General features: G+C 32.7%; 3 protein-coding genes and 1 pseudogene across 3 annotated transcripts; 1 reads left to right on the forward strand and 3 right to left on the reverse strand.

The window, feature by feature from the left end:
* Window positions 1-477: 477 nt before the first annotated feature.
* On the forward strand, window positions 478-4,306 carry LOC100797046 (ankyrin repeat-containing protein ITN1-like; annotated as a pseudogene).
* A 947-nt stretch (window positions 4,307-5,253) lies between these two features.
* Window positions 5,254-10,025, reverse strand: LOC100798835 (26S proteasome regulatory subunit 4 homolog A). The gene is made up of 6 exons (XM_003521283.5): window positions 9,459-10,025; window positions 8,076-8,321; window positions 7,563-7,732; window positions 7,186-7,402; window positions 6,932-7,072; window positions 5,254-5,519 (listed from the first exon to the last, which is right to left on the reverse strand). Exons 1-6 carry the CDS (start codon window positions 9,939-9,941, stop codon window positions 5,436-5,438), a joined length of 1,341 nt encoding a protein of 446 aa, XP_003521331.1. The 5' UTR covers window positions 9,942-10,025; the 3' UTR covers window positions 5,254-5,435.
* A 6,683-nt stretch (window positions 10,026-16,708) lies between these two features.
* LOC100306542 (uncharacterized) lies at window positions 16,709-17,438 on the reverse strand. The gene has a single exon (NM_001249564.3). It carries the CDS (start codon window positions 17,375-17,377, stop codon window positions 17,063-17,065), a length of 315 nt encoding a protein of 104 aa, NP_001236493.1. The 5' UTR covers window positions 17,378-17,438; the 3' UTR covers window positions 16,709-17,062.
* Window positions 17,439-19,894: 2,456 nt separating this feature from the next.
* LOC100799886 (glycine-rich protein 5) lies at window positions 19,895-20,637 on the reverse strand. The gene has a single exon (XM_003521285.5). The coding sequence runs from the start codon at window positions 20,553-20,555 to the stop codon at window positions 20,208-20,210; it is 348 nt and encodes a 115-aa protein (XP_003521333.1). The 5' UTR covers window positions 20,556-20,637; the 3' UTR covers window positions 19,895-20,207.
* Window positions 20,638-21,016: the final 379 nt, after the last annotated feature.

Raw genomic sequence — 21,016 nt, forward strand, 5'->3', positions numbered from 1 at the left:
ATTTGTGTTGAGAGCGATAAATCTTGGCAGCTAAATGTAACAGCAAAGAAAAGGAAAGGGACAGTACAACGCTGCATGTATATAGTATAGAACATGCACAATATTGAATTTTTTATGACGTACAACATAATTAATAATCAGGTATCCTGAATGTTATCGAAAGTCAGGGTGTTGATCACAGATTTGGCTTCCTTAATTGTCCCTTCTTATGCTGTTCCTTTAAAATCATAAAATTTTTATGATTTTTAAAATTAAATGTCACCATTAAATATTAACACAGATGTTATTCATTGTTATTTTGATGGGACAGCACAGAAACAGCATGGGAAGGAACAGCAACAAAATCAAATTCGTTGATCACACGTACTTATTGTTTACATTGAAACTTATTTTTAAGTCTTTCCAGAGAAGTTCAGCTAATAGCGTAATACTTTATATTTATAGATACTTTGTAGATCATTAAATACTTGCTTTCACTTTCCCAAATGAGTAATGAAATAAATAAGCCAGGTTTGACAGCTATGGACATGTGAAATAAATAAGGCAGGTATAACAGATAGATTATGTGTGCCTTTAACTTCCTGACTTGAGTAAGATACTGCATCTTGTGCATGCAGTTTCTCAATCCAACGGTTCATATTTATTTAGCTATGTTTAGAACAAAAAAATTGGCACATAGAATTAAACAAATTGCATGGTTGAATTCTATCTTGAAACCGAAAAACTGTGGACGAATACGATCTTGCTGATCGGAGTATGTCTTGGCATGGTGTTTGCAATTCCATGGCTTTTATGTATCGTATTAATTAACGAGATACGATAGGCATTGGTATTTGGTGGCTATAGCCACCGTGATTTCTAGTTTAATTTGCCGAACTTTATATTTATAATCTGCTATATGCCAACCGGGTGAGGATAAGAGAGTACGAATCGTTTATCTAAATTGCATCAGCAGTAGGCGAAGCTGCTTGTGAAGTTTCTCAATCGCAAAAATAATACTAAACATACACTTTATTCATCAATTAACGGTCGATCAATACTAAACAGATCATCCAAGCATATAAATCATCAACATAATTTTTGGCATAATTATTTAATTGTTCAAGCGTCATAGATATATATGTCCATCAAACAATGTTCAAAGAAACATAGTTGTCTTGTTTTTTTTTTTCTTCCATAGGCTCATCGATTAAATCGATCAATATTTGTTGAAGATATACAACTATATATAGTATTAACATGTGAGAGACCAAGACCATCAATATTACTGGGTTTGACTTCCAACATTCCTGCAATGATGGAGATTTTGGAAGATCCAAAACTACGGGATGATGCAATGAGAGAACTCTATGAAGTATCATTAAATGGATGTGTGAGTACCTTAAAAACACTGATCCAAAAAGGCCCTCTTATTCTGAGCAGAATTTCAGTCTACCCCTACACTGAAACCCCATTACACATAGCCTCTTTGCTTGGACATTTGGACTTCTGTGAGGTTCTTCTTCAGAATAGTCCCAGTTTACCGACTGAATTGAACTCAGAAGGACGTTGCCCTCTTCATTTAGCTTCAGCTAATGGGCACACAGAGGTTGTGAAAGCGCTTTTGAGGACAAACCCTGAAATGTGTTTGGTTGGTGACAAAGATGAAATGCTTCCTCTCCACTTTGCTGCAATGAGAGGGCGCGTTGGAGCAATCAAGGAGCTGATCAAAGCCAAGCCAGACTCCATTCGAGAGATGACAAAGACTAATGATGGTTCAATTCAGCACTTGTGCGTTCGCTATAACCACCTTGAGGCCTTGAAATTGTAAGTGGAATCACTGGGAAGCGAACATCAATTCCTATATTCACTCAAATACAAAGAGGATAACACTTTACTACATTTAGCAGTGAAACGCAGACAAATCAAGGTACCTTTAATTCACAACCTCCTTTTTTTATGTTAATTCACAGCCTCCTTGATACACAAAAAAAGGTGATTGTTTAATTCATAAAAATATTGTAATACAATATTCTTATGTCAAGTACTTTAAATAAAGGTTTTATTTTGGTTTAAATATGTCTTTTTATGTTTGTTTGTTAGTGTTTTTGTATTTTTGGTCTGTTAAAGTTTTTTTTTTAATTTTATTTCATGTTGATAATTTTTTAATTTTGGTTTCTATAAGTTTTTTTTTTCCATTTTTAGTCTTAATTAGTTTGTGTTTTTTAATTTTAATCCCTTTTAAGATTTTATTTTTTATTTATAATTCTCATAAGTTTACGCTTATAATAACCAAAATTAAAATACCGTAAATTTATAAAAACTAAAAATTAATAAAATATTTTACAGAAACTAAAATTAAAAAACTCAAACTTACAAATAACTAAAAATAAACAAAAAAAATTTTAAGAAATCAAAATTAAAAAAAGATATATAAACTTACGATATTAAAAATATATTTAAGCATTTTATTTATATTATTTTTACATGGTATTATCTATTTTTGTGATGTAATATTTTTAGGAATATCAGTGCCACACTCTTTTTGATTGGTACATGTGAAAATAGACGCCCCGTGTCACACTGTTGAAGTGTTTGAAATAAAAATATCACATTATTGAATGAAGTTATAAGGTAGGTTAAATGGTAAAAGAAAAAAAAAACAAATTACAGATTTATTTTTTTTCTAGTAATAAAAATTAACATTTATCTTTAAAAAAAATACTCTATTTGAGTAATATTTGAGTGATAAGGACACACTTCTTGCAAGACACAAATCATCAAAATTTCATTCACCAATTAAAAAGGAGCACCAAAACACTCCGAAACTAGGTCACCAAAAAATAATCTGTTCTAAAATAATACAATGACGTGTCGATATGGATGCATATATAAGTAAGAGATAATTTCACACCATATATAATATTTCAGTATACTCTGCTATAACTTTGCAGATCATTAAATACTTGCTTTCACTATCCGAAATTAGTGCTGAAATAAATAGTTTGAATAAGGAGGGTTTAACATCTATGGACTTCATCAGCCAACACATTTTAACTGCAAATGAAGTTATAGCACAAGAAGCAGTTTCCTCAACAACCCTAGTCAGAAATCATCAAACGACTCTGTCAACATCTAGACAAGAACCAACCCTCGCAAAGCATAACTATAGTAATTGTACAACCGGACCCTCCAGGAACATCATCACCCTCACAAACAAACAATGATTCTCCATCCTCATCAGAGTCATTACTAACAAACAATGATCATGAACTAGCACAAGTCTCACTTCAACAAACATCAACAGGCAATAGTAATCCTCCATCATCACCAGCATCACAAAGCAATGGTCATGTCCAAGCAGTGACATCAACCGTAGTCAGCAATCAGGAAACGACTCTGACAACATATCCACAACAACAACCAACATCCTCACAAACACAAAGCGTAACTATTGAACTTGCACAACAAGATCCTCCTCCACAAGCCTCAGCACAACTCTCACAGCTTCAACAAACAGCATCACAAAGCAATGCTCCTGTCGTCCAACCAGCAAACATCACAACAAGTGATCAACGACAACAAGGACAAGATGATACGTGGAGCAGGTTAGAGAGGTTCTTCAGAACATACCTGCTAGAACAAGGTAATTGGATAGACAATGGGTCAAGGAAGCATTTGTTGGTGGTAGCCACTATGATTGCAACCATGGCTTTTACGTCGGTGATAAACCCACCGGGTGGTGTATGGCAAGGTGATACAACACAAGATGGGTTTGCTTGCCATGACTATGGTTTCTGTGAAGCAGGCACCGCGGTTATGGGCTATGTTTGGCCACTAGCGTTTGTAAAATTCCTTTCCTCCAACTCTTTGTCTTTCTTTTTGTCTCTTTGTGTGATGTTGGTTCTAGTCATAGGGTTTCCGGTAGAGAATAACAAGGTCGTAATGTGGATGTTGGCTGTTTTGATTATCGGTGCAGCTACGTGCATGATGTTCACATACGTGTGGGCATTGGGATTGATTAGCCCGAATCATATTTTTGATAGATCTAGTCAACTGGGCTCTCTTATGAATACTGCTTGGATGATCTTGCTCACCATTTTCAGTTTGATTCAAACAAGCCGAATAGGATTTTGGTTTAGGTCACGCTTTTTATAAGAGTTGGCTCTTACCAAGGCTTTTACGACCAAGTGGTCAAGAATTCAATCCTTGTCACCACCTTTCTTCATCATTAAAGTAAATTTTAGGATACAGTAAATTGGGTTTGTGCATTTTCTACACTTCAAACTTGAGATTCTTTTGCTTACAAGGTGGCCAAGCTCTGTAATCATCGTGAAATCAAGCTGACTTACCCCTTGCATGTACTTAGTATTGATCCATAATAATAATAATAATTAATATTGTTTATAAAAAATATATAATTAAAAATTATTTATATTTTTAGTTAGTAGTAATTACATTTTATATATAACATTTTTACATATTCTTTAAAGTTATTTATTTCATAATTGTTAAAAGTCATTGAAAGGATATAGAATTGTTTTATTTGCAATGTTTTAATCATTCAATGAGCATGAAAAAACAATATCTTGTTATAATTACTTTTGTAGATAAGTTTTTGTTTCTTATAACATCAACTCTTATGACTCATTTAATAACACTTTTTATACATTACTTATTTTATTAATTGCTAAAATCAATTCTATATGTAACATATAGATGCCTTTTGCTAATATAAAATAATTGTTTTACATTTTTCAAACACATCTTACAGTTACTTTTATATCTCCGTTCTAGTATTGGAAGGCTTATCCGATTTGAACCTATGGTTTTTTTTCTTGTTGATGAATCTTATAATCTGCTACTAGTTTATGCCAATCGGGTTAAGAGACTGCAAATGTTGATCTAAATTGCATCAGCATTAAACGAAGCTGCTTGTGCAGTAGAATTCGTGCCGTTTCTCAATCCCCAAATTTATGCACTTCATAATTAATCCATCATGAGGATTGGCCTTCTGTATAGGCTAGGAAGGCAAGTCAAAAACAATCTCAAAGACAATTTGGTCTTATGATTAATCACATTTGTCCATCACATGGAATCCCCAAAAAACTAAACAAGGTATATCTCCAAGGAAATTAACACGCTGTAGTCATGATCCTGTTAAAATAACTCGACTGGATTGGGCAATTTCTACGTAAGCTTGCATCATCATCATCGTCGTCATAATAATAATAGGCAGAGAAAGCTTGCACAGTATCAACAAGAATGAAGAAATGGTAGGAAATTTTTTCCCAATTTTTTAAAATCAAAGAAAGCTCTATAGTAACCATAGTTGAGATTAAATCCCCGTGATAATTTAGACCCATAACCGACCGTAACAAAATACAAACATCCTTTCACAGAACAGAAACAGACCGTAACAAAGAAAGAAGACCGGGATAATTGATGAAGATGCTTCACATATACAGTCCTTCGGGCACTCCTTCTTTCTTCTTAAACATAACTTTATCCTTTGCCTTCTTAAAGTCGGCATGCGTCACCTGAAGAGCAAGATAAAAAAAAAAGCATTTGGTCACGAGGGTACACACCACTCAAAAAAGGTGCAAAACAAAATAAAATACAGAGAAAATTGAATATAAACAAGCAGAACTGTAAAATAGGAATCACTTCAAAATAGAGTGCAATTAGGTTCAAACAAATGTGAAGTTACCAATGAAATGCAAAGTAAGATCACACATATGAGCAAGTAGGCTCGGGGCCTCAAAAACCAAAGTTATGAAACCCGGTCCGATCATCAACCCGCTTGAGGTAGTGGATCAATAGTCCAACCGGTGGGTCAATAATTCATCTGGTATATATTAAAAAATTTAAAATTATATATGTATCTATTATATATAAGTATATAACTAACATTATTTGATTAAGAAAAGTTCATTCATACTCCAAAATCCAAAATAACAATTAAAGTATTAAAGTTAATAACACAAGTCCACAAATAATAATTCAATAACACAATTACACAAGTACCAGGCTATTTTTGGAGCATTTTTTTTTTACGCGAAATGGGTTTTAAAATCAGGCTTGGGTCGCCATGTTTACCCCAAAAAGGCCGGATCTAACCGGGCCAAATGCATGCCGGTCCAATAAATCAAACTGGCCCGGTTATGCCACCGGGTCCCGGTTGGACTGGTCCAACCAACCTGGTTAACTATGTAAAAAACAACTAGACCAACCAACCGGGTCGAACCGGGTTTTTTAACTATGTAAAAAACAACTAGAGAATCATTCTCCGCATGATTCTAAATGCTGACTTGGCCTGATTAAATTGCATCTTGCATTTATTGGCCTGTTTCTTCTGCTTCAGTATTAAAAGCAAATTGACAGATTCAAATTCAGTGAAACCCTGTTCTTGCAAGGAAAAAAACAGTGGAAAATCTAATATCTAGGAGACGTTTGTTTCACGGTATAATTTTGCATTTCCAGGAATCACATTCTAAGGAATATAATGCATGGGAATGCTATTCCCATGAAAATGTTTGATTAGAAACAAACGCTTTCCTAGTCTACGTTCAGGGGAAGCAAATTACCGATGGTCTCCCTCCAACACCTTGTTTAACAAACACATTCTCTCTAAATTACAAGAAATAGATTTAGGCAGAAATGTTTTCCAATTCCATTTCCTTAATATTTCCAATATCTCAAGTCCCTCCAATTTTTCCTGCCACTTTCTTCAATGGTATAGACTGAGAAAGTATAGTATGTCTAAACTTACAATATCTAACCAACCTATGACATATTTTGTTATCTTAATATATAATTTGAGCCATAAAATGAGCTTGTCCGTGTTACTAACTTTGTAATTCCTTACAGCAACTAAGTTCCATAATTTATTTCCACAGGATCAACATTGTTTAGGCTATAACTGTACAAACATATAGAAGATACTTCTAACCTTCATTCGGCGTTCTCGTAAAGCAAGTAAGCCAGCTTCAGTACATATTGCTTTTATATCAGCTCCAGAGAACTCATCCTTGGTCATAACAAATTCTTCTAAATTGACATCATCAGCTAATGTCATCCTTGATGTGTGTATCTAAATTTCAGAAGTATAAGACCTTTTAGTCATATAATTAAGTAGAATAAGCATATTAAGATATAACAGTGAAGCAGTGAAACTGAAAACTTGCTTTCACAAAATGTGCCTACCTGGAAAATGCGTCTTCTTGTTTTAATATCAGGGAGAGGAAATTCAATCTTCCTGTCAATTCGACCAGGTCGCAGCAAAGCTGGATCAAGGCTTTCAATTCTGTTGGTTGCAAGAATAACTTTTACGTCTCCTCTTGAATCAAAACCATCTAACTGGTTCAGCAACTCCAACATAGTCCTCTGAATTTCACGTTCTCCACCAGAGTGGGCATCATACCTGCAATGCATAAAAGAGACATATACTAAGAATTGATCCATGATATCACTCTATAACCAGTCCCGCATCCCCTGCCCCCTCCCGGAAAAAAAAATCAGAAAAAAGAAGATAGAAAATGTCTTGACACAGTGACTCCTAAAGCTGATGTTCAATAACTTACCTCTTAGTACCAACAGCGTCTATCTCATCAATGAAGACAATAGATGGGGAAAGATCATCAGCAACTCGGAAAAGTTCCCTTACAAGCTTTGGACCATCTCCCAAGTATTTTTGTATTAATTCACTACCAACAACACGCAAAAAGGTTGCTGATGTTGAGTTTGCCACAGCCTGAAAGTAAAAGGGTTTGTATTAGACTAAATTGATTGTGCTGTGTGTAGTACACGATACACAATAATAAAAACAAAGTTGACACAGTGAGATGTGGATCAAAAAATGTGTATCATAACTGCATACTGATCAATTTAAATCAATTTTGAACCAGACACATCCATTAAAAAGAATACTTAGTAATCCACAAACCATATAAACCAGATAATCATTTAAATCTCTTTTCGTGTGACTAGACATGAAAAAGAAATTCAAACTTCGTATTAAACATAGAAAATGAGAAATAGAAAATATGTTGATAATATATTTCAACACCATATAAGAAACCCCAAAAAATGCACACCTTTGCAAGCAATGTCTTCCCAGTTCCTGGTTCCCCATATAAAATAACTCCCTTAGGAGGCTTGATACCAATGTCTTCATACAGTTCAGGATGTGTCAGGGGAAGCTCAACTGCTTCTTTAATTTCCTGTATCTGAGCATCTAAACCACCAATATCAGCATATGATTCCAAAGGGGCCTTTTCGACCTTCATAACAGAGACCATTGGATCAACTTCATCTTGAAGAAGCCCAACAACAGAGAGAACCTAGTAAAGAACAAGACATAATGAGAAGCATTACATTTCCTGCATCTAATCATATCAACTGAACACAAGAAGTGACAACTGATTCAAATACAAAAACAATTATGCCAACCTCCACATCCATTTGTTCCCAAAAAACATATGGTTCAACAAAATATTTTATTCACAGTTTTTCTCACCCTCTTTGCAGGTTCTGGTGTTCATAAATCAGTTACAAGGTCGTAATGTGGTACTGGTACTGGTATCTCACTCACATCTCTCATAAAGTTTATCACTTCTTCATCAAGCTGGGAACACTTACTCATTTATGTTTTTTGTGGATTATGAGACAATTTTCCCTGACAACCAATCCCAGAACACATCACAGAACAACAACACATAATATTTGCTCCAACATGCTAGGACAACAGAAAAACCGTAAACAATCTTAAAATATACATTCAACAGTTTTCATGACCCCCTCCCCCCTGGGCACCCATTTAAACAAGCACCATTATCTATGAAACTTTTACTTCTTACTTCTTCCTAATACAATATATCAAAAGGTTATTAAATGTGTTCATGTTTTCAACATACAGTCAATTTAAAAATTATGACCGACCTAGTGTATGCCTTGATTAATTTATTAAATTTTCAAAAACAGCTTATAAATTACAATCAAAACCCTATTGAGAGGAAAAAAGTGACATTTTCCTAAAAAATAATCAAACTCAAACATGCACCTAAACAAGCCTTGTATCCAGAGGTGCAATATAACGGTCCTCTCCCAATTAAAATTGCAATACTTGAAAGGAGACGGAGTCTCGTGAATTTGAAGTTCCCAAAACATGGGTGTATGGCATAGGAAGGGAGATTCTTTGAAAGAAGACCATTTTGCAGAGGAGTGCACTTCAAATATCTCAGCCTTTATTCAACACATAATTCCTCTCCATACCACACAAACTGAAACACCATTCCAAATTTTCCACCTACTTTCATTTGACTTCACTAATCATAATACTTCCAGCAATTCAATCTAAAATCACAACAAGACACAATCTAATCACTAAACCCTAACCCAAAATCCATCACAAACTTAGTGCATTCAATCAAAACGCAAAAACAATTCAACCAATCAGCAAAACAAAACCCTAACCCTACCTTGTTATGCATCAAAATAGCGCATCCAGGTTCGAGCTGATCCTTATCAACGAAAGACAAAATACCAACATAGTACTCGGGCCCCACCGAGGACGAAACGATGGCATGATTCTCGTCGATGAGTTCCTCGAGGTTACCAACGCTCATAGGGGAACCTCTGAGATCATCGACCTTGGATCTATCTTCCTCGGCCTTCTCCTCCTGTGGTTTCAGCCTCTCCTGGTTCGCCACAAACTCCTCCTCCATCAAGAGGTAGTCCTTTATGCGCTCCAGCTTCAGCAGCCGCAGCTTGCACTTCGACAGCGGCGTCACCGTCGGCAGCCGCGCCGCCGCCTCCGGCCCCTTCTGCTTCCGCTGCTTACGCCCCACGCGGGCCGGCGGGGCCGCCGGCTCGAACTTTTTCTCCTTCTTGTCGCCGCCGTCCGGCTTCCGGTCCCCCGGAAGACCCTGCCGGTTCAGACCGCCCGGTGTTCCCTGACCCATGCTTTTGGTTTTTTTTTTTTTTAACGTGGATGCTTTTGGTTTTCAAATACGCGAAAGTGAGAGAATACAAAATTAGAATGATTTACATTACTTGCTACTTGCCTTTGTGCACAAGTTTAAGCCACCAATTGGGCCCAAAAGGCCCCATTCGTTCAACAAACGGATACTCCCGTGGGTAGCCCAACGAGAACCAGAAACTGCTTTCCTTTCGGCCTGGTGGCCCTCTATTTTCATTACCTCTATACGGATGGCCAGAAAAAAAAAATCTAGAAATTTTTGTGAAGCCAAAAAAATATTGTCTCTGAAACTGTTGGATGACATAAAAAAAACTCAACTCTCCATTGAAATAAATTATCATTTACGTATACATGTGTGCTAGTAACTAAATTTATTACAATATGATACGATTAAGTTTACAAAATTTGTACTATCACGTTATTTAACAGGACCGTGTAGAAATTTTGGGGCTTAAAGCGATTTTTTAAAATTTTTAAAAAGACTTGTCATTAAATCTTTTAGAAAATGAAATTTGAAAATTTTCTTGTCTAATTGGACTGAGCTCTTTTTTTATCATTAAATCTCTAAATTTTTCATTAATATTTTCATTGTCTACTCTTGGAAGTTGGATCATGAATATTTTTAGGAACTTCATTTGATCGATCAACGTATTTAACATTTGCAATACTTCTTACCGCCCCTACTACATCTAGTTTGTGGCAGTGCTGTGAAAACTCATCTCCTCATCAATCCGGTTGAGACATTGAATATATTATATGTTATTTAATAATTAGTTATTAATAATTTTGAAATAATTCTTACCGTTTTGTTTTATAAAAAACTTCATGGGAATATATATATATAGAGAGAGAGAGAGAGAGAGAAGAGAGAGAGAGAGAGATTTCAAATCACAAAAAAGTTCTACTGGAATACTATGAATATCAAAGCATTCAACATTTGAATTATCAAGTTTTTGTCATGGGTTCTAAATTTTAAATGATACCATGAAAAGAATTTCAATTAGTTATGTCAGTTTAGGAAAGAAAAAAAAAACTCTACCGGATCAAAACATGCCAAATTGTTAAGAATCATCGATTTTTATCTGAGCCCGACGGATTAAACTGAGTTTATCCGAGTTGATTGCATAATCATAATTAATGGAAACTGAGAAGTAAAAAATAAGTAAATTTTAATGTGCATAATTTATTTTTTTTGTAAAAAGAAAAGAAACAGAAAAAACTAACTACTACCTGGGAAACGCAACTCCTGCTGCATCAGCAAGAAGCCGCAAGTTGAGATCAGTTTTTGGTTTATGTTACCCACCCAATAATGTGCATAACTGTATAATAGAATACAGTTTGCAAATTTTATTTAAAAAAACTAGAGTTTTTAATTTGAGTTTAAATCTTCAATATGGACTTATGTTAAACATAAGGTAAGAGAATTTTATTGTTTATAAGTAATAATGGTAGTGTTTTACTCGAGTGAGATTACATCCTTAAGATACATGTGAAAGGGGCTGGACCATGCCCATGAACTGCACCCAAAACAGTGTACTTCTTACCCTAAGAGAACAATGAAAATAAAGTATGTAATTTTTTTTAAAATGGTGGTTGTAAAAAAAGTTGGCAAATTTTTTTATCAAACTTATTAAAATAAAATTTAAGAAATTAAAAACGGCATTTTAAGCTCAAATAAACTTTATATAAACTCTTTTGAACATCATAGTCAAGTTCATGAATAACCTCTTTTTTTTAGAAAAAAAAAAGTGATAACTTATTAAATAATATTTATAAAAAAAGTGATAAACTTATTTTAAAAAAGTGGAAAAAGCTTTATATTACGTTGGTTACTAAAAAGTATTACAATAAAAACAAATAATATATTAGTATTATATTATTAATTTATATTTATTTTAACAATCTAATTTGACTAATGCTGATTAATCCAAGTGACAGGTTGAGATGAGTTAACGCAGGAGAATCGAGTCAATTTGTACAACCGGTTTTTTATTTTTGAAATTTATTCATTTCATTCCTTTTTTTTAATTTCCTTGTTATTTTTTATTTTATTTTCTTATTCTTTAAGTTTGTTAACTGTTATCGAGTAAAAAAATGTTAACTATTATGAATTAGGATGACTATTGAACTTTTTATATTTATGCTTTTTTCCATTTTTTATTTTTTAAATTAGATAAGTTTTTTTGTATACGTACCAAGGTATATATATTTTATAATAAATAATCTTGTTTCAATCATATTAGACTACGAGTTGTTTAGTTTTTTAATTTGCTCACAAAAATAGTAAACCAAGTTAGATTAATTTACTTAATTAGCAACTAGCGATGAGTCAACTCAAGTAAATGGAGTTGACTCACTTTAAAACATTTACCTATAGCTTAAAATAAGTAAAATTAGCTGATTTTGTTGCATGCCTCTAATTGTGTACAGTACTGTAAACTGCAAACACACTACTGCTTATATTATACGTAATAAAATTTTCCTTCCATTAAAATATCCTTGAATCGTTTTTTAACCATGAAAATTATATTATACAGAATACTCAGACTTTTTTTTTATGATCATGTTTTTTCAATCACATATTTTTCGTTTCTCAAGATTTAAATTTAAGATTTTAATTAAAATAAATAAATTAAATATCACTTAAATCAATGATTTGTTATGTTTTTTATCTTTTTTTTATCACATTAATTATATTAAAAAAAATCTCTTCTATGAGAATGTACATGCATCATATATATCATGACTCATGAGTATGTACATGCATGATGCATCATTTTTGTTTTCCAATTGCGGGGAAACAACTAGTAATACAAACATGCTGTTGTTAAATATTGTATATAGAGGATAGAACAGAAGGTAGGTGATGGTTATTTACTACCGTTGACGACCCAGCAAGTTCTTATTCAATTGGATCATTCAATTGACGTGCTACTTGTTACTAGCTGCAAGCTGGGCCACAGTACTGGAACTAGTAAATGTAACACGGAGCTAGAGCCATCTGCACACTTTTAACTGGTCCTGACAAACTTCTTCTACTCCATTCAAAGCTTCACCAAACTCTGACATAACTAGCTAATACTTAATACATGTAAGCATTCAGCAGCAGGCACCACACCTGCAGGAGTAAGAAACTAGTTTATATATGATCTATAAACTTCTTGATAAATTTTTATAAGAAAATAAATTAAACTTTTTTCATAACTTAACTCTTATATAGGTAAGTTAAAATTTACGTGGCTATTGTATCCAAGGAATAAGAGTGTGTTTGGATAACAAAATTTAAAATTTTAACAAATTTTAAATTTTTAGAATTTTAAATATTTCAATTGAAATTTTTTTATATTTAAAGTTGTGTTTGGATAAAAAAAATTAAAATTGTCAAGGTGAAAGAAAATGAATGTAAAGAGAAGAGAATATATGGTTGGTGTGCTTTCAAAGAAAATAATATTGATGCGACATGAAGAGTCGTAGAGAACCAGGATACGACAACGTACACCAACACACCCGACCACAACATTCAGTCAAAGACATAAGACATGGCCTACTACGCCCTTTGCGCCGACGAGCACCTCCGCCGCGTGATAGGCAGCGGCGATTCCTCCCCTGACTGGCGGGTGCAGTTCCACGTGTCGTCATAACCCCACACGCGATCGACACTCCGCGAGCTTGGACGGTGCTGCTCGAAGAAAAGGATCGTCGGCGTGAGGAAAGAGTCACGAGTTTGAGAACATGATTTTGAGAACTTTCAGGTGAAAGACAAGATAGAGGTGATAAAGGAAACACACCAACATCTTGAAAGGTTCTTCTATCAAGAAGAGAATTTCAATTTCTCACCTTTTAGAATGAAATTAAAATTTCACATTTTTAATTGTTTAAAATTCTAAAAATTTAAATTCTTCGTAAAAAAACATTCAAACACTGAATTTTAGATTAAAAAAATTTAAATTTTCTGATAAATTATTTTTCTCACTCGAAATGGTGGGAGCAAGTTTGAAAAAGGATCTTAGAGTGTCTAGGGTTGTGTCAGGAGGGTCTCTTAATGTCTTCCTTTTTCTTCTCATTGGAGTTATTTCACAAAGCACACTTGGAGAGCGCAATACAACGGGTAGTTGGATGCTGCGTTCGAGAAGGATGAATCGCTCCCGAAAAGGAATCTATTGATTCTCTCCCAATTAGTTGGACTGTAGGTGCGATGATTTACTTCACGGGTGAGGTCTCCGGTTCAAGTCCAAAATGGTCCAGCTACGTCAATGAAAAGAATAGAAAACTGATTTGACTCCTTAATGCATGTTCCACTCGACTAGAGGGGATATAGCTCAAGTTGATAGAGCTTTACTCTTACAATTAAATGTTAAAATTCTCCATCCAAATACTCTTTTAGTTAATTACTTTGTTTACTTTCCTCATGCCTTGAGAACTGAGACCACACCTACTGAAAGAGATATTATTGATTATATTTCGCGATGGATCGAATTATGTTGTGGACCACCTTATATATATATATATATATATAGCTAGAAACTACGTGGAGGAAGAAAGCTGAGAGCAGAATATTAATTCCACCCTTTAAATTGCAATACTGATAATAATTAATCCAGTATTTTGAACCCATGCCTTAATTTGCTATATGGCTCGATTAATTAATAGCGTAACGTGTCTGTCTATATATTTTAGGGAACTTCCAAATGTTTTACTCTAATGTATATTTTCTTTCGGTCCAAACTATAGCTGGCTGGCCATGTGTGAGTACGTATAAATTCATAAATAATAATAAATTTTTAATGACCTTCCAATTAATTCTTACAGAAAAACGTTGCACTATTAGATTCCATAGTCAACACCATTTTCTATTCTCTTTTAAAAATTGAAGTGCGTACACCAAAACAAACAAGATTTTTTTTTTCTGATTTGCTTCTATGAAGTACATCCATACAATAAAATTAAACATGTGGCTATAAAGCTAATGTATGGCCCTATTATTAACTTTCAGGCCTTTGTGCAGGAAAGGAAAGGAAAAATATTTCATAGGTATACAGAAAATGACAACCAAGATGTTCAGACATGTACAGTTGCAGTATTTTTACCTCTTTTATCTTTTTAAATTAAGAATAAAACTTAATTGTAGTTCTGTTTAAATATTTTTTGACATTGTTCTTCAATTAAAATTAAAATAAAGTTTTACTTATTATATATACATATATTCAAGTTTTACATTAACAATTCAGACAGAACCTTCAATTCTAATCAGAAAATTAGACCAACAGAAAAAAAAATACTTAAAAAATTAAGTCTAAATTATGTCCCTATGTTACGTGATCCCTTCTTCACTTTCCACTACATGTCTACATCTTTCATTTTTTCTCTCATGTTGTACGTGTTTTATTTTCCCTTTGTATTATTATTTTCCTTTCCTTTCGCCTCTTAAATAAAAAAATGGGTCGATACTCATCATTTCCTATGAAAAAGGCTAGTGATCAGTGTATGTCTGATTTATAATCACTTGCATAGGTTGATTAATTATTTTAGCAATATACACCTGTTTCAATTTTATAAAGACTTCCAAAAATTAGTAAAAAAAATAAATTAATTGTTGTTATAATAATAGATCCTTGTATTTTATTTATAGTTAATAAAGTACACATATATACATTTATATTAGCAAGTGCATGTATTAAAATAATTATAAAACATAAAATATTAAATATTAAAAAAATTGATACTATAAGATTAAGATTTCTCCTCTCACTTATATATCAGATTACTACTCGTATGGTTGAAAGAAAGTTAAACATATTCATTTAAGCTTATTCTAGAAGATTTTGAAACTAAATCTATTTAATAACTTTATATAACCTTATTAGCTTAATTTAATAATTAAATCATATGATAATATATTATACGCATAATTAATAGTTTAAATATGCATAATTAATAGTTAAATTTATTTGTATATTATTAAAAATGTACTTCATATTAATAAAATTGATTGATAAGGTAGTAATTAGATTTAAAAGTGTATGAAGTTAAGAGGAACCAGGTCTCCCCTGTTATAGAATATATGGGGGTGTAATTGTTAATTATAAAAATTAGGATAATTGTGTTTGCTGTGTGGTGTACTGAATGTTGTTATAAATTTCACCCACTTGTTCTGTCAAAAAAAATCCACCCACTTGGATTGTTACACGTTCGGTCATGTGATTTATATGTACTATAATATAATTTTGTGATAATTAACTAAATGCATCATAAATTAATGTTAGTAAACTTTAATAGTTGTTTCATTTTTTAATTATTTGTTGTTCTAGTATATTTTTATACGATATTTTAATATTAAAAATAAATTAAAAAAACTATAGTCCTAACTTGAATTATTGAGAGCATATATCTAATCATTTTTTCGATGAGATGTATCATATATGGCAAAGGAAGTGTCAAGACATCACAACAAATGATGTGAAAGAAACATTTTTTTAATTTATATACTTACATTACCTTCTTTTTTGTCATTTTCTTTCTTTTCTTTTTATCACGTCACTTGTTATATATATATAACTTTTCTTCATCATTTCTAGCTATGTTCTTTTAATTTCTAAGAGGCGTTGGAAATTTTTAGTTTTCCAAAAAAATCTAAAGTTGGAAATGTGTATCTTCAATTTTTCTTATAAGTGTTTATTTTTTTTTAAAAAAAAAAAAACTAAAACATTTGAAAGTTGAAACTAACGTCCAACAGCATGGAGATATAGAGAGAGAACGCGCAAAAAGCAAGTAGCTAGCTAGTAAATTGAACTCATATATTGATTACATTACTTCCATGCTAAATATAAATATTCCATAAAGGAACCACACGTATATGTATGAGTACTATGGTTGGCACTTGACACAACAAAACCTAAGCAAAGATCGACGGAAATGACATAATACATTACAAAGATATACTACTATTTTTTTTGCTTATTTTCAATAGGCGATAATAAATTAAACTCTAAAATGGTTGTAAGATAAACGACACGAACATAAACCACAATTATTTCCTGACACAAGGTCGTTGACTAGGGTAATCCAAAGAAACGAGAAGAAATTCCATATGCATGCATGTTCATATCAAGGGGTAGGATGAGGTATGCTACCACCACCAACACCACCGCCACCAATGGGACCTCCGAATCCTCCCAACCCACCTATCCCGGTGGTGCCGCCGAGGCCGCCACCAAGTCCACCACCGCCAATACCACCACCTATTCCGACACCTCCAAAAGGTAGTCCATTGCTTCCAATTCCAGAATAGCCACCAACTCCACCATAGCTGATGAAGTTCTTCTGGTCATTGAGACCAGCATCCTTGGGATTGGGAACATCTCTGGCACTTGTAGCCACAGCCAGAGCAAGAACCAACACCAACATACACCACTTAGCCATGTCTCTCTTTGTCTCCCACACACTTGGACTCTCCTTAATTTAGTTAGTTACTCTGTTTAGTGACTGTGTCGTGTGGAGAGAGTGCTTTTTATAGGGGGGAAACATAAACTAACCGGTGAAGGGCAGTTGGCAATGGTAAATGAAACTTTAATGTCATTGCAGACTGCAGAGCCAGGAGTTGGGTCGATCTTGATCGATATATCTTCTTCACTTGATTTTTTAACTGCACTATTCTCAACTGTTGATATACATTTTTGCTTTAACAAGATATTTATTGAAAAATAAAATAAATAAGAATTTGTGGTGCGTGGAAGATTGAACTGCACCCATGAAGTTATTTTCCAACTGTAAATGATCCATATGTATTAGGAAAAAAGCTAGTGCATGTGTATATGCCTGACTTTATAATCACTTGACTGGTTGATTAATTATTTTAATTAACAACATATAACTTTCAATTTTATAAATACTTTTTCAATAAATTAGGTAAAATTTATTATTTGTTGAATTACGTAACCTCTATATTATTACTATTATTATTTAAAATTTTGATTTTAATTTATAAGAAAAAAAATCTTATTTTCTTTTTCTATTCAGGCGGTTTATGAAAAAAAATATTCAAACGGAACCACCTTAATCATTTAACCTTATTCTAAAACTAAATATTAAATATTAAATCTATTTAATAACATTTTGTAGTTAGAATATGAAAATTTAATCATTGTATCAATTCATGTGAGATAGTGTATGATAATCATACATATGCCAAATTTTAATTAACTTAAATATTCATAATTCATAGTTGACATTAATTTATTTATATATGTTGAAATTTTATGAAATTAATGGGGGAAAAGGCAAGTCTCCAATTTATATAATAGATTGGGTAAAATAGTTACAAAGAATAGGATAAATATTTGTGTTTATTGTGCCTATTGTATTGAATGATGTTGTAAATTTCACCCCAATCGGTTGTTACACGGTTCAGTTGTTTAATAGACTACGTACTATATATGATGTTGTGATAATTAACTAACGCGATGTACTATAGATATTAGTAAATTTTAATATATTCTTAAAAAAAATTGAACTATTAGTTATTCTAGGGTATCTTTACATGATATTATGACATTAATAATTTAAAAGTTATAGTTCTAACATGAATTCTTGAAAAAGTAAAATATCTTATATTACAATGACTTTTTTCATCGGCATATATATAGTGTAAGGAAATAATATGAAAGAAAATGTAAAGACATCAAAACAAATGTTTTTTTTAAAATAATTAACTTCGATTTTTTTTTACATCTTAATTTTACTTACATCAAATATTTTTGTCTTTTTATTCCTTTTAATTTGTTACATCACTTGCTATACGTACGTGCGTATATCATTTTTTTTCTCGTATTATATATTTCTCTCTTTTCTCTGAGGTATATATACACTGGAGGCTATCTACGTACCCAACACCCTTTACTGACCTCTAGCACTACCTCCTAGCTTATGCGAAGGCTCTGCTTACGAAAGGTGTATATATGTCATGTGATTTTTTTTTAGAATTAATTAAAAACTTTACAAATTAAAAGTGACGGCACGGATAGAGACAATCCTTTTAATTGGTTAGTTTTTTATATTTAACCATTTATATATAAAATATTTAACAATATTTGAATTTAATATATATATATATATATATATATATATATATATATATAAATCAAATTACACCAATATAATTTAAACAACTATTATATTATTCAATAATTTTTAATTAAATAATATTTTTTAAAAAACTTTATTATTGAATTAAAAGTTTTTTTACATAAATTATATATACAAATTTTAAATTAATATAAAATTATTTTTTATTTTATTTATTTGGATTAAAATTAATATAATATAACTTTTTAAAAATATATTAAAATATAAATTATTTAACTACTTACCGATTAATTTTTATTTTTAATAAAATTTTGACACAAACATCTTAATAATAATAAATATAATATAACGATTAAATTGATAAAAATCATAATTTATATCAAATTATTAAATAGATGTATCAGTTATTTAAAATTATAATTTGATTTCTACTCACTCCTCCTCGCGTGTGTGTATATATATAAACCATCTTCTGAATTCCGTCAAATGTGAGCTATACTTGTTGCTCCTTTAAAAAATAACACGTATAGTTTCGTATGATATTCATTACCAGCTCGTGTTGTGTTTTATGGTTAAAAATTGACGTGATAGATTAAATGAAGTAAATCTTGATCACTAATATATAATTTTATGGTTTATATTAATGACTCTTTCATTCATGAATAAAAACTATTTTTTTACTATATATATATATATATATATATATATCAACATTTTAAAAGAACTTTTAAAATAAATATTTATTTTTCGTAAAATATTGATTACCACAACGATATAATTAGTATTAAACATTTGAAAGAATGAAAGTTATAATAAAAAACGTGGAGGCATAGAGAGAGCGGGCAAAAAAGCAAGTAGCAAATAAATGGAACTCATATATTGAGTACATTACTTCCATGCTAAATATGAAATATTCCATATGTAAAAGAACCACGTATATGAGTGACTATGGCTGACACAAAACCTAAGCAAATGAAAGACACAGAATGACACATTACAACTATTTTTTACTTTCCACAGGCGAGAGAAACACTAGAACAAAGCTTGAACGATTAACGACACGTACAAGCACAAACCACAATTATTTCCCGAACGAAAAATAAAGACTAGTGTAATCCAAAGAAACGTGACGGAGCATATATGCATGCATGCATGCATGTTCATCATTTCAAGGGAAAGGAAGAACACCGCTGCCACCACCAACGCCAGTTCCAACGCCACCACCAATACCGCCACCGACACCGCTACCGGTACCGCCAAACCCTCCGATCCCACCGGTAGGACCGCCGAGGCCACCACCAAGTCCACCACCTCCGCCAAAACCACCACCTATTCCGGCACCAGCTCCTCCAAAAGGCAGTCCATTGTTCCCAATCCCGGAATAACCACCAACTCCACCATAGCTGATGAAGTTCTTCTGGTCCTTAAGACCAGCATCCTTGGGGTTGGGAACGTTTCTGGCACTTGTGGCCACAGCCAGAGCAAGAACCAACACCAAAACACACATCTTAGCCATGTCTCTCCCACACACTAGGAATGTACAACGAGTTATTGCACTCTCCTTTTGGTTACTCTACTATGAGTGTTGTGCTGAAGTGTTAAGAGGAGCATGTTTTTTATAGGGGGGGGAAATAAGCTAACCGGTGAGGGGACAGTTGAGGATGGTAAATGAAACATTAATGTGACTGCAGAGAGCCTTGCTGTCATGTCCCAAATACAATTTAAGACCAATTTCGTACACTGCAGGCGCATACGTTTATTATCGGTGTGTACGTATAAATTTTTCTGGTAAAATTGAAGACGGTATCCTATAGCTATTCCTATGAGTAAGCAAAAGAAAGAGACAGATTAGTCATGAATGGGATCCACCAGTGAGCTGTGTCATGTGTCATTGGGTACCTGCAGTAGTAGTAGTGGACCGAGTCCAAAGGAAGCAGGACCATACATGCATGCTACATTATGTAAGTTATTTACATT

The sequence above is a fragment of the Glycine max genome, chromosome 3, assembly GCF_000004515.6.
Source record: "Glycine max cultivar Williams 82 chromosome 3, Glycine_max_v4.0, whole genome shotgun sequence".
NCBI lineage: Eukaryota > Viridiplantae > Streptophyta > Magnoliopsida > Fabales > Fabaceae > Glycine > Glycine max.